The 15053-nt window shown below is 41.1% G+C and overlaps 1 protein-coding gene across 1 annotated transcript; it reads right to left on the reverse strand.

Annotated features, from left to right (window-relative positions):
* Window positions 1-764: 764 nt before the first annotated feature.
* Window positions 765-11256, reverse strand: LOC142150946 (thialysine N-epsilon-acetyltransferase-like). The gene is made up of 6 exons (XM_075206147.1): window positions 11188-11256; window positions 8951-9002; window positions 7944-8030; window positions 5157-5258; window positions 3264-3304; window positions 765-1246 (listed from the first exon to the last, which is right to left on the reverse strand). The coding sequence occupies exons 1-6, from the start codon at window positions 11251-11253 to the stop codon at window positions 1064-1066; spliced, it is 531 nt and encodes a 176-aa protein (XP_075062248.1). The 5' UTR covers window positions 11254-11256; the 3' UTR covers window positions 765-1063.
* Between the last annotated feature and the right edge of the window lie 3797 nt (window positions 11257-15053).

The following is a 15053-nucleotide window of genomic DNA, read 5'->3' on the forward strand; positions in this document are numbered from 1 at the left end:
ATCCATTCTGAAAACTGCCTCCTCCTACTCATTCATTATCTCCTCTCACTCGTTCCTCCTAGACTTCTTCTGTGCTGCTCCCCTCCTCTGGAACTCACTCCTCTCTCAAACTGTCCAAGGCTTCAAATGGGCTCTCAATTTCCATTTCTTCATTGAAGCCTACCAGCTCTCGAACACTCACCCTACCTACTCCCTCACTTCACACTGAGCCATTCTGTCTGCATCACCCAATTTGTCAACCTCTACTTTAGATTGTAAGCACTCATGAGCAGAGCCCTCTTCCCGTGTCCTCCTCCTGTCACTACATATGCCACCAGCTCACTTGTATCTTCCCTTCTATCCTTAACCAATGGCTCTGATCCTGTCTGCCGCGGCCACACTCCTGGGTACAGGTTCAGATTGTGCTGATTTGCTCCCCTACCTCTCATGCCTCTTTCCTCATGTCACAGTAATAGACTATTCCCCACCGAGCACGTCAATGTCTGCTGGTTCTGCTATGCTGTGTGTTTTGCTCTTTTGTCTATGTGCAGTGTTCTGTTTTTGCCTTGTACTGCTTTAATGTATCCTCTGGCATTGTGAACTTCACTTTGTGCCTTAAAAATAAATTATAATACTATTTATTAGGTCTCTGCTTTGTCTGATGGGCCCATCACACCCCGGGAATAAATTGGTGCAAAACCCAGAACAGTCTCAGATGAGGGAAAAGTATAGAAACAAACGTCAAGTGTAATAAGGTAAAACACACAGATCAATTTCCTATAAAGCATAATATTTTGTGTTACATTTCGTTACAGAAGGTAAATTTCAGCATTTTGTGGACATTCCATGAATATCACATCTGTTCAATCTACGATAATAACATGAGGGGAAAAATTGTCTAACATATCGTACTCTAAGAAAATATAACCAGTCCTATATGGGGTATATACAGTGTTTTGGAACCGAGCCTGGGAGGTGGTGGCCTTTCCTCATGGTCTCAGTGATTGCTGCTAATTAGAGAAGGTCCCAGAAGAAGTCCAGACATTAACTAGAAACAATACACAGACTGGTTGACTAGTTGGGGTCAGTTTGCATCTGCATCTTTAGAGGTCATCCGTTGTAGGTCATCAGGGAGGAACCTAAAGATGCGCCAGCCTTCCTCTTGAGACATATCATGGGCACCTCGAGATTTGTAGAAATTGATGGCAGTTTGGTTCCAATCCAGGACCGATAACTGCAGACGAGCACATCCTAGAGAAAGACAGGACTGTGCGGATGATGGCAGCAGTGGAAAGAGGAGGAGAAGGGATGAGAGACCCGATAAAAACCACCAAAACACAAAGGACTCACACTTACCCTACTCCCAGCTATATTACTAACACTAGTACACCCTCACATCTACCCTACTTCTACCTATACTACTCACACAGATACATCCTCACACCTACCCTACTCCCACCTATATTACTTATACAAGTACACCCTCACACCTACCCTACTCACACTAGTACACCCTCATATCTACTCTACTCCCACCTATACTACTCACACTGGTACAGCCTCACACTGTTGCACCTACCCTACTCTTCTCTATAATACAATTACTACTCTAGTTACACCTGTTTTCTTCCACATTGTCAAAAATTTACTGGTAATTTTATTGGCTTCTGACAAAAATGGACCATAGTAATTGTGATGGGGGATTTAGTCTGTAGGCTCCAATGGGACAGGGACTGATGTGAATGATTCCAGAGAATAGCAGCTGAGCCCAACCCTCTGCAGCAATGTGAAGTGCTTCCAGTCCTATTGGGAGAATGGTGTTATGTGTATATATATATATATATATATATATATATATATATATATATATATATATATATGACCAGAATGGGAAGACTTTGGCGTGAGTTGGTCAGCTTAACATATATTGCAATATGTGGAACTAACATTTCCTGTTTTTAATATAGAACAGTACTTGGTACAGCATTAATTATGTGTTTGGAGAGTGCAGAGTATCCCTGTTTTCTTGTCTATACAATGTGGGCAACCCCCTCTTGCACCCCAGTCTGTACATGGTGAGTGCAGAGGATCTATGACTGTTTTTGTTTTTATATATATATATATATTATAATACGTTCACCTTCCTGCCTGTGAGTGTATGACTTCCTCTGATACAGTGACCTTTTCCTACTATATTTTAGTGTCTGGACGTAGTGTTACTCTTAATTTATCAGCCATATATACTGTAAGAAGTGGTGTGCATTGTGTGGAGTTATAGAGCCTGATACATTAAGGCACACAATACAAATGTATGGTTTTGTTTTAAAATATGTACGTACATCAGGCATACATACATCTGTTTTCAACAAGGAGCAGGTGTGAGATACATCTGGTGATGAATACGGGTCTAGGTGCGCTCTGCTCTAACAGACAATACACTGCAGGATACGTCCAGTACATATGTGGAATATAAAGGCACCAAAGCATGCACAGATAAATAAAAGCTATTCAATTAATGTCACCTGTTAATAATATAGTCATTAATGACAAAACATTAACAAATACAATTTTTTATTAGGATGTAATTAATGTCTACTGCACATGAAATGCATTGTTAGAGCTGCTATTGATTACAAACACATGTTCTAGCTGTATACACAGCCGTCATCACTAGTAATCAGCACGTACACCTTACCTGTAGCTGGTGCAAGTGATACGACTGGAAAGCTGTCGAACGTTGCAGCTTGTACTCAAACTTGGCCCGCTCTTACTGTACATGGACTACGTGCATACGCCCAGTCCCCTCCCTATTCTGCCTCCCTGAAATCGTAGGTTATATTAAAGGTCCTTTGCACTCGTTGCTGAATTTGACGTTACTGCGCTCTCTGGTGTATGGTTCTTTTCTGTGCATGTACAGATCAATTTTATGCAAAATACGGCACGTATCGGCATTTACATGCCTTATTGACATTCTACAGTGTATTCAACAACAAAATTACAGTTGCTGCAGTACTAGTGGTGGCCAGTGGGTGGCGATAGAGCCAAACCGTTCTTCCAATGAGTAATTACTAGACTCCTTTAGTCTCTTGGAGGGAAGCTATTCTAAGGCAAAATAAATATAGACTATAAACTATATAGTATTATCTATAAATTATGCATATATGAGAAGTAAAACCTGGACTTATCCCGTGTGCAGTGTCTAATACTAGTATCCTCTCCTGACACTGTCCAATCACTGACTAAACACAAGTGTGAGTATAACCAGTTATGTGTCCAGTACTCACCTCTGCGACAGCAGTCAGCAGCTTGGAACCGATCCCTTTACCTGCCAGGTGAATATAGAGACAGAAGACATGGAATAGAGATGACATCTATGATAGACATAGGGATAAGGTGGCTGCATCTCAATGATCAGACTGGTTATGTTTTCTGCAATTTTAAAAGGTTACTCTCCGGTCCATCCAATGTATAATGGATCCATTAATATCAGATCTATTGGTGCTGTCTGGATTCAGAGTCCTAATTCTGGTGTAGTACATTGGCTAGGATCTGTCATCCAAACAGGAATCACACATTATCGGACATGGGGAGGGGACTGATTAAAGTGTAAGCTCTTCTGTATTCAGTTCTGAACATCGCTATGATCAGAGGATCTGGGGCAAGGTAACATGTGTGGATCATCTATGGTGCAGGGGATTGTGGGATACTTCTTTCAGTCTGGTATCTTATGCTCAGTGCAGATAGTATCCATCCCTGACTGATGTGTCAGCGATTACAATGCTCATGTTCCTCATTTAACCATCCCCATGATTGGCTTTAACTGGTTCCCGTGTAGTTCAAGACTGGATGACAATGCAACAATGTCTTTATTTACATTGTTTGCAAACATCGATCAATCTATAAATAAAACCATTGATCTGTATTAAATGTGTTGTCACCCTGCTGGGTGGACCTCAGTTGTTGGATCTGACATTATGTTGTAGAATGAACCAGGAGAAGACCCACATGGACCAAAGCAATGGCTAGTGTATCATATGTTCCCCAAATGACACCCGCCCCCTTTAATATGAACCAATCACTGTGAAGTATAAGTGTAGAGTTGTCTAATGGGAAACCAGAGACTACCAGGGGTGATGTCAGCAGTGAGATTATGAATGAGGTCACTGAATTGTGTGATCACAGATTCCTCACTTCTTTGTATCTACAAAGATAAACCTATATTGATGCAAAGACGGGGACGGGGGGAGGGAGCAGGTGGGCATTTTCCCGCTGAACCATCATGGCTTGCTCTTCCGTTCCTGGCTGACTCAGGCAACAAGCCAATACATTAGCAGAATAACCTGCAGCAGAAGTCCTTACATGAGTGGTTAGAAGATCCAATAATGATGGAAATGACAATATCTAATAGAGCAGATCGGAGTGGATTACAGTTGCCCAGAATCCCCCCTGTAGACCAGACTGTAGCAGAGTAATGTATAATACTGAACAGGAGCTGACACCGACCCCTGTGTGTGACTTGTAGATATTCCTGGAGCAGAATGAATATATAGAGATATTGTTATTTACTGAAGAACACACCACCGGGAGCTTTTTTCCATGTTCTCCACATTAGAGTCCGGGAATGTGGACTCCACGCGTTTTATTGGGAATTCTGATGGGACGTACTGTGCTATTCTGACAAACCTGGGTGCCCAGCTGTGTGCAAGGAGACCTAGGGCCAGATTTACTAAGCTGCGGGTTTGAAAAAGTGGGGATGATAGCAACCAATCAGATTCTAGCTTTCATTTATTAAGTACCTTCTACAAAATGATAGCTAGAATCTGATTGGTTGCTATTGGCAACATCCCCACTTTTGCAAACCCGCAGCTTAGTAAATCTAGTCCCTAGTCTTCCTTTAGGAAGTGACCATTAAACCAGGAGAACGTGTTTTGAATTTATTTAAACTCGTTACTTTCATCCATTTAAGCTGTATTTAATTTAAATGTACCTGCAATTGCTTTTTTATCAATATTTAAATACATTTAATATACTACACAATATATTTCATTTTTTTGTTTTGCTGTTCCCTGGGATTGAAGGGACCTATAACAGATAATAGGTCTATAGCTGTGGTATCTACACAGCACAGAACTACCTTTCTATATGTCTATATATACACACAGAAAATATAAACCTACCTCTGTACTCCGGTGTGACGTATATATCCTCCAGATACAGTGACCGCCCCTTAAATGTGCTATAGACAGGGTATGACAGAGCGTATCCCACTAGCTGAGGACCTGGAACATACAGGTTTATATGCGGTAAGTGCTGTGATTTCATATAGGAACATGCGTCACTGCATATACAGAACAGACAGAAAACTGCAACAATACTATACTAGACAATACTATACTGCAATACTTTGTTACTGAAATGTTTGTGCTCCTCACGATCCATTTTATCCTTTAATAATGTATTGTACCGTTAATTGTATGTTGCCGAGGATATTGAGAGTCCCTGTTGCATGCTATGAATGCAGGAAGTCTGACATCTAGTGGTGATAATGTGTAGTTTAATGAGATCCCTGTTCAACAAGATTCACCATGAAATTCACCTCACAGAACACTCAGAGCTTATGTTTGGGCTCAATAGAAGTAAAATAGATTTGCTTTTGTTTTCCGATGTCACTGATTGGTGCATTAACAGACCTGAAATAGCACAAAGTCAGAGCAGATTAGCCACTAAAAATGGTGCTTTTTAAATGCTTCTGCTCTACCCATGAGGTATTTATGAATACAGAGATACAGACATGTAGTTTCAGATAAGCACCCAATATCAATTTATGGCACGAATCGTAAAAGCTAAAGTCCTGGAAATCTCTCTTTAACGTTCTATCAATAATATCCCATAAAAGACTCTTCACATTCTTGGTGTTGAATGAAGGAGAATAAGGACAAAAGGAAAATGTCATATTTTCTTAAATATCATACTTACAGGAGTCATGTTTGGTATGGAAATGAAAGGAGATTTATGACCTGTTGTGTGGAGGTAATATCATCTTTGTAGGACATTCTGCTAATAAGTTAGGCAAGTGTAAATAAACGCAGACTTGAAAGGTGTTTGAAAGAGGTCATGAAAAACTAATTTGCACTTACGTAGAATTTCTAGGGGCTAGATTTACTAAGCTGCGGGTTTGAAAAAGTGGGGATGTTGCCTATAGCAACCAATCAGATTTTAGCTTTCATTTTGTAGAAGGTACTAAATAAATAAAAGCTAGAATCTGATTGGTTGCTATAGGCAACATCCCCACTTTTTCAAACCCGCAGCTTAGTAAATCTAGCCCTAGGTCTGACATTACAGGAAGAGGGATTGGGTGTACCTGCAGCATGCTTAAAGTGTCCAGTAAATCTAGCAGATTTATACACTTTTGGGAGTCAATCTCATATTGAGAAGTGCCCCAATATTCCTGTTCTCCCAGCAAGTAGAAAAATTGTTCATTTGTGAGTTTACTATTTTCTATTGTTTATTCCTTTTTATTTTTACCAAAACGGTTGAATTATATCTTTGTATGTATTTTGTTAATTGTTTATATCTTTAGCATTGTGGATTTAATGGCAATATTAAATTACAAAAAGTTCAAGTCTCTATGTTCTTACCAATTCACATATCAGACTTAGCTTGGTATTAAAATGCTACATAGTTGAAATTGAGGTGATCATTTGATTTATGATAACTCTGGGTCAAGGGAGATCATTTGGTTTACGATAACTCTGATGCAAGTAAATTGTGATAGATTAGTTAAATGGGAGAACCAAAGGGTTCCTGAGTAAGAGTGTAAGGGAAACTTAGTGTGTGGGACAGACAGGGAGAGTAATAATCATTACTAAACAGACCAGGTGGTTGCTTTTGATTAACCCTTTGTCACACACACGACACGCAGGCTCAGGTTAGTGCTGGATCATGACTATGGCGTATGGATGCTTCAGGAGCAAAGATGGGTCTTTGGAACTTAATACTATATTGTATCCATTTAGCTCAAAGGACATCATCAGTAGGAGTTGTTTTAGTCTCTTATGGTTTGTTTTTTTTATTCCATTTTAGATAAGGTCTTGGATGAATATCTCCTAAGGACTACTTCAGGAAGAAAATTCCCTGTGGGTTTAGGTGTTTAAGAAAATGTTTAATGAGTGCATGGGTTTTTATTTTAATTAAACTGTTTAAAAATAGGTGTGTTTTGAATGTTTTATATATTAGGTATGTTAGTGGAACTAGGTGTTCCAGCGTGTCTTGGTAGTCAGGACATGCTGAGACTTATAGTTCTACAAACTTAATTTTATTATAATTTTCTTCCATTACCCTGGCAATCACTAATCACTGGGAATTTCACTCTGTGCTGATCGGGCTAGCGGATTTTGCAGGGGGAAGGGGAGGTCATGCTCTGTGTCTCCCTGCTTTAGTGGCAAACTGTAGAGTCGGTTGAACTGGTGATAATAATTCTTAGGGGTAAGGGAGACAAGCTGCAGTTTTGTTTTTAACTGGGAATGTATTTTATGAATTAATGACTTTTACAATGAGAGTTACTTAGTACCAATGGAAAACCCAGTGCTATGACCTCTGCTGGAGGAAAACGGTCTAACACGTGCTATATGTGCATGTACCTGCTATGTGCTGGTAACTATAGCAGCCAGGGTCTGCCATGGGTTTCACAGTCCCATGCTCCTCTCCCCTATGCCGGCTGATTGTTGGTGTCCTTACCTAGTAAACCCCTTTCACCTGGATGGCTCATGGAGACATGACAGGAACAGACTACTGTTGGAATGGGGGTCTCATGTACAAAGGAAAAAAAAAAAAGACAACTACATTTTTGTCTATTATTTTGGAAGAATTGATATCCCACATTACAACTCTAGTGTACCCCACTAATCTCTACACAGCCCTGATACATGACACAGCAATGAGATAACTTATCAGGGTCCTCTTACCTGCCTTCTTTCTATTTTCATCTTCACATTCTGCCACCAGACAACGAAAGAGAGGGGCAGGTTCTCCAAAACCATCCCGTAGGAGATCTGAGGATAAACAAACTGGAGATTACTACTCAGACAATTCTCACCATCCCTACATACCAGTACTATGAGAAGTCAACCATCACAATGCCAAATAGAGCGTAAGAGCTCATCCAATCAGGGGAAGAAGGGAAGAAGAGTGAGTGTAGTGTGCCCTCCGTCCTTCCTCTGCATGGGTGCAGGTGTGTGAGAGGGCTGTATTAGGCTTGTAGTAATCTGATGGCATGTGAGGAAGAATGATGGGCATGTGAGCAGCTGTAATGGCATACAGTGAGGACTGATGGGCATGTAAGGATATGTGAAGAGGTCTGATGGGCATGTGGGCAGGTGTGTTGGCATATAGTAAGGACTGATGGGCATGTAAGGGGCATGTGAAAAGGTCTGATGGGCTTGTAGCCAGGTGTGATGGCATATAGTGAGGACTGATGGGCTTGTAGCCAGGTGTGATGGCATATAGTGAGGACTGATGGGCATGTAGCCAGGTGTGATGGAATATAGTGAGGGCTGATGGGCAAGTTGGTTATTTTTTTACTTCTTTTTGTTCCCACTTCAGCAGATCCCTCCACACCAGCTTTGGATGCAGTGAAAGTATGGCTATTAGTAGTCCTTTGAACCATGTCCCACCAGACATGGCAACGAGGTATGAGCTGTACAGATTTGATCATTATTGTGAATATTTTGGCAATGTCACATATTGTGACTCCATCTTGGCGGTGCTGGAAACCCTCTCCTGGTCTCGCTGGGTGCACACCCTAATGATATGTGCTGTGTACACCTATGACCTGGATTGACAGATGTTGATGGCCGAAATTGGAAAATTGGTGGTAACCCCAGGTAAAAGGAAGAAGTAATAGTCACTAACATAATCTATATTCCCTGTTATTCCCCATCCTGGAAGTGATTCTACTGTACAAGTTCCGCACCTTCTGCCGTTACCTTCACCTGATCCGATATCTTCTCATATTCAGCCAACTCCTGGAACAGAGAGGACAAAGCTGGTTACAGACGGTAGGGCCTGGGGGGGGGGGGGGGGGCGGATGGAGATAACTAATAATAGGAGGTGATCTTTCATAGACAGCTCAGAACTAATCTCGATAGTGATATATACTAAACACATCTGTTGACAGAGTCCCTGTACAAATATATTCAGTGATTAAGAGAAGTTGTACTGTGCAGTTACCCATACATACAGAAAAGTAATGTCGAAGCAATAATTAACAAAAACCCTATATTGCCAATTAGTTCAATAGAATGAACCAATAAACTGGAATTTTGTTTCTGTGTGAGAACGTGTTGCTCAATACAGAATTGCATAACAAGAGACCTTTTAGTAATATTCCATTGTTGCACAATTCATGAGCAAAACAGATTAGATCATGATCATATGGTTTGTATTGAGCAACCATCTCCGGATATGTCCATATGCTGACCATCCAATAGAACATGTTATTTTAATGATAAAGTGCCAGCAGTGATGTTAGCTGGGAAGGTGTGTTTTAAAGTAAGGAGTTTCATATCCTATAAAAGGATAAGTTAATCAGATATAGAGGGTCAATTGGCATTTGAGACCTTGGGCTTACTGCTTCGTTCAGTATGGCTGTATCTATGTATAATACCTTTTTAATAAATTATAGAAATATTATATTTTGGAAACCTGCTCATCTCATTTATTATTTAAATTGACGGAAAGAAAATAACTTAGACAGTAACATATACTGAGAATTACATCCAGCATGTATTAGTAGAGAAGTGGTACTGTGCTGATATATAGCCATAGAAAAAATCCATAGAAAAAATTGCACCCAGCATACAGGACAAGAGAAGTGGTACGGTGCAAATGTTCCCAAACAATCAGGAAGTAATATATACTGGGTATTACATCGGTAGTACTGTCTACTTGTCTATATGCACAGAATAAGACAAACTAAGGACATATACTGAGAGCTACACTCAGCATACAGATGATATAACACTATATACTGAGCATTATAGAAGGGAAGTTGTGTTGTGCAGTATCCGTACATATAGAGTAATAACAGATATTGAGCAGAAGTGTTACTGTGTAATATTACATTAATGCTTATGATGTGTGAGTGACGTGTATATAAAATGGAGGCTTAATATCATCATCATCATCATCATTAATATATTTATGAATGACAAGATCTGAAAGGAAATTTAGGCTCCATACAGTTACCCATAATCATCTATTTCCTACTGATTGATTGCCACACACAGTGTTGTACAGATACATTGTGATACATTGTGATACACTGATACATAGTAACTCCTGTATGATGTACAGACACAATGTTACAGTAGTCTGACATCTCCTATGTATCTTCTGTATCTCACAGACATTGTAACTAGATTAATTATTACTATTATTATTTATAACTAGTCTCACTTTGGAGGAATTATCAAGCAATGCTACAATGTGTCAGTAAATTGTCTGTAAGTAAAGTTTGTGTCAGTGATTCATTTACACGGAGAGCATTCTCTATTCCTGCAGCGTTCTGGCATTGCACTAGATTTGGAAGAGAGACATGGGAAGAGGTGCACACTGGGTATTATTATTATTATTACCATTTATTTATATAGCGCCACTAATACCGCAGCACTGTACAGAGAACTCACTCACATCAGTCCCTGCCCCATTGGAGCTTACAGTCTAAATTCCATAACACACACACACACACACACACACAGACTCTTGAGAGATAGACACACACTCAGACTAGGGTCAATTTGTGAGCAGCCATTTAACCTACCAGTATGTTTTTGGAATGTGGGAAGAAGCCGGAGCACCCGGAGGCAAACCATGCAAACACGGGGAGAACATACAAACTCCACACAGATAAGGCCATGGCCATGGGGTCATAAATTCATGATCTCAGTGCTGTGAGGCACAAGCGCTAACCACAGAGCCCCCCTCCATGGGAATCTAGTGTGCTGTCATTGCTATGTGTATCATGACTGTTCATGTGTATCATGAGCTGCAGGTAACATGGAGGACCTGGCAGCACTACAACCCCCAGCATGCCATGTTTACTGAATGTAAGAATAGTGCACTATTTATAATATACAAAGGGTAATAATAATAGGAGGTAAGAGATACATCTAACATGGAGCAGTACAGTGCAGTGTATGGGACTGTTACCTGTATCATCCGCATTATCTCCTGACAGTCCCCCAGCTCTGCAGCTCTCACCCTGTAACCAGCCATTGTCTGACACACAGTGAGCAGAGAGGATCCCTCTCCCCACCTTATACCCCCAGGACACCCCACCCTGCTAAAAAGTATTTGGTAGATACTGCTGACAGATAGTTATTTTCACAGCCAGAAATATTTATGCACAACTATGGGGGACACCCCAAAAGCACTGGGGAGTGCCAAATATTAAAAAAAAAAAAAACTCCTCTATCCTCCTCTCTTCTCTAGTGATTTTTGATAGCTCAATTGGAATAAGAATATTGTATTCTCTGTCCCTGCTTTAATCAGCCTTGTGACTACACCCTGCTCTCTCCCTCTGTCAAATGGCGATGGATTGCTGTGGAGGCGTGTATTTATAATCTTGAAGTATCGCGAGAACCAAGCCCCGAGATCCGACGACGTCACGATGACGTTCGGCCTCGATTTGGATTCGGAGCGGGCGGGAGAGTACCGAGCAACTCGGCTCGGTACTCGGATAGGCGATATTCGGATGAATTTGGTTCTCGGGGAACCGGACCCGCCCATCTCTACTATTAAATATTGTTTGGTAAAAATTTATTTAAAGCAAATAACGTAGGGCACTTATTTATGTAATTGCACATGCACTTATTTTTGATATTGTGTATATTGTGAGATAGGAAATCGTTATTTCTGAGACCAGGGTAGAAAATTTGGTTTTCCTTTTGTAACCTTTCAAAAGCAAACACCTTATTTCTGATGTATATCTGATACAATAAGTTTTTGTTTTGAAATCTTGCATATCTTAGTGCGAGGAACAGCATTCATGTCTAAAGCTAAGTACACACTACAGAATTTTCCACCAACTTTTTATGCCGATCGATTTTACATGAGATCGATGTTCCGATCGCTCGGTCCATGGACTGCATACACACTAGCCTTGTTTAGGACGATAAAGGGAAGAGCAGACGTCCCTTTAGCGACTTTTTACAGCCATGTTGTCGTGAGCAATGACTGTAATTTCGTGCTCACTGTTGTGGATCGGTCGGAAGTTTATACACCCTACACAATGGAAACGAGATTGGAATGAAAATATTAAACGGTACGACCAACCAAATGAGGCGACAATCGTCCATTTGGGCAGACTTTCGACCATTGTGTCACTGCACACACTGACCCGGCTTTTAAACGAGCGGTCGTATGTCGGCTGATTGAGCCGATTATTGGACAAAAACCGTGTAGTGTGTACCCAGCTTTAGGTATATGTTTGATTTCTGATAAGCATTTGTAAGTCTGTTGTGTAGTGTTGTGTAGTGTAGAGGATGTGTCCTCATTAAGGCTAATTAAGTCTATTCAATGTGAGTGACCAACACTTGAATGCACAACAGGGGGGCTGTTACCTGAGTGCAGGTCCTGTTAAACAGACAGGAACTCTAAACAATGGAGACAAAACATCTGAAGGGGGGATGTGGAAGTTAAATTGTGCTAGATGCAAAATTAGATTACATCCTGTGATCTGAGGGAATATTCTAGACGGATAGGAGCCAGCTAGTTCTAAGGGACTGGCTTACTTCTGCTAGGAGTTATGTCAGAACTGTATAAAAGGTGAACTGTGTGAGCATGTAATGTATCATTCTGATGTTCCATCTGACCTGACCACTGATACCTTTAATCAGTGGAACTGTCCTTGTCAGGACACTTGAGCAATAAACATCACTCTGCTTCAAAGACCTGCTTGACAACTTCTTTAATATTGCTGTAATCCTGTGACCTGCCGATTAGACCCTAAATCTAATCCGTTCTCCGGCTGTCTGAGGTTTGGACCCAGCTCTCCAGTACCACCGCTCTGCCTGCTACCTGCAACTCTGGTCAGTGTGATAGGCCAGGGAGGATCCATCCACAGCATCCCTGATCCATAGTAAGAGGTCCGGAGTTACCAGCCCAAGTGTACCAGCACAGGAGTACACTAGCAGTGACAGTTACCCAGAAGGAACATAGTTCTGAGTGCCATAATGGAGTTCAGTGGTGGCAGCATTTGAAAGCCCCTCCTGCTGCGGAAAGAGGGCACATTTGGGATAACGAAAGGGAACGGTGGAAAAGTAAGCCCAGCCGGTTCCCAGCAACAACAGACAGGGTGGCATAGGCGGTCCATCCTGTCACAATAATAATTTGGGTGGAGCAGGAAGGTTGGAGTTTTGTTTCTCAGATGCAGTTAGTGGTCAGACTATCTTTTACCTTATCATGTGTCTGCTGAATGTCAGCTCCATCTAGTTATATGACAGTTCCTCCTCATCATCCGCACTTCACAAAAAGTTAATGTCATTTTAATTTAAGAGACTATGTCAACATAATCTACATACATTTATTTTGGGGATTCTAAGTAAATTGGATGAGGATGCATCATCTCTACTTTAATTTTCTTCATTATCACTGACATTGACCTTGCTTCTTTTCCTGTACAATGTACTGTTAGCAATGTGGGGTTGTGTGAGCACATGTGTCATTGTTTCCTCATCTGCTTAATAAAGAATTTATTTGTTTTGAAGCAAAAACTATCCTCTTTTCCACACGTTACCTGTCTCCGTATATCCCCTTCTTCTCCTTAGAAGCTTTTTCTTCTCTCTCACCTTCTATTACCCCCTTCTTAACTCTTATGTTCCTTCTTTCTGTCCTCTGGTAACTGCTTTCTACCTAAACTGTGCTTAACGTCCTGTTCTTCCTACCGGATTATCTCTCTTATAGTATTGGCTCCTTCCACCGGTCAAACTCTCCCTGGCATTAGTCTTTGTTTCCTCCCCATTTGTTCCTGCTATCAGCCCTTCTACCTATTACCCTCACATGCTTGTACCCCATTGCTATAGTACCTGTGTTTTCTATTATTTTTGTTGGATGTAACATTTTGTACTTCCCATTGTCACCCTACTACCTCCTCTTACTATCTTTACTGCCGGCTTTTCCTAATATTCTTCTTTTCATTTTGGCTTTTATTATGGCTCTGTCCGTGGCCTTCTGACCCTTCCAGCTCCTCAAGCTGACGATGCTGGTTAAGCAAAGCTGCCCAGTGCTTGCTCCGCTCCTACGTTATTGACGTCTGATTCAGCCATCTTGAGGCATCACCCAACTTTAGTGCCTCATTGAAGGCTGTACATTCAAATTTCAATACACTGGACTAAACCATAGATTTTACATTTTTCACTTTCAATACAATGCACTAAACTATTACTGTACTGAACAGTCCCACCTCCCGGGCTTCCTAGAGTGCTGACAATATATCTGCTAGGTGGACAGGGACGTGTTGCACATCTACCACATTCAGTGGTCTCACCTGTAACAGGTAACAGCCAGGTGCTGGAAGTGTATCACCTGTACAAGGTGTGGTGTAACCAGTGACTTATACAATGGCAGCAAAGTGTTCCCATCATGTATTTATCTGCTGTACTATACATCTCAGTATTTTATTCGGCTTTACAGCTGCCTCCTGGCGCTGTGCTCCTACTCAGCTGTCATCTAGTATTACTAAATCCTTCTCCCTCTCAGTGTTCCTCAGTTGTATCCCATGTAATGTGTAAGTAGCAGAGTTATTACCACGGCCCAGGTGCATAGATCTACATTACATTTGTGACATCTGCCAGGTCGCAGCCTAGGTTACCATCCTTCTCTGTGGTAATGACCCTCCATAGCTTAGTATCAGCAAATATGGACACCTTACATTGTAGTCCAACTACAAGTCTCTAATAAATAATTTGTAGGACAGGTTCCCACTAATAACTATCCCAGTCTGAGATTGTTCCATTAACTCACTATTTGCTACAGAAGGCGACCACGACTCTGATCTGTACTACTGTAAACTGCTG

Source organism: Mixophyes fleayi, chromosome 4 (assembly GCF_038048845.1).
Source record: "Mixophyes fleayi isolate aMixFle1 chromosome 4, aMixFle1.hap1, whole genome shotgun sequence".
In the NCBI taxonomy this organism is placed as follows: domain Eukaryota; kingdom Metazoa; phylum Chordata; class Amphibia; order Anura; family Limnodynastidae; genus Mixophyes; species Mixophyes fleayi.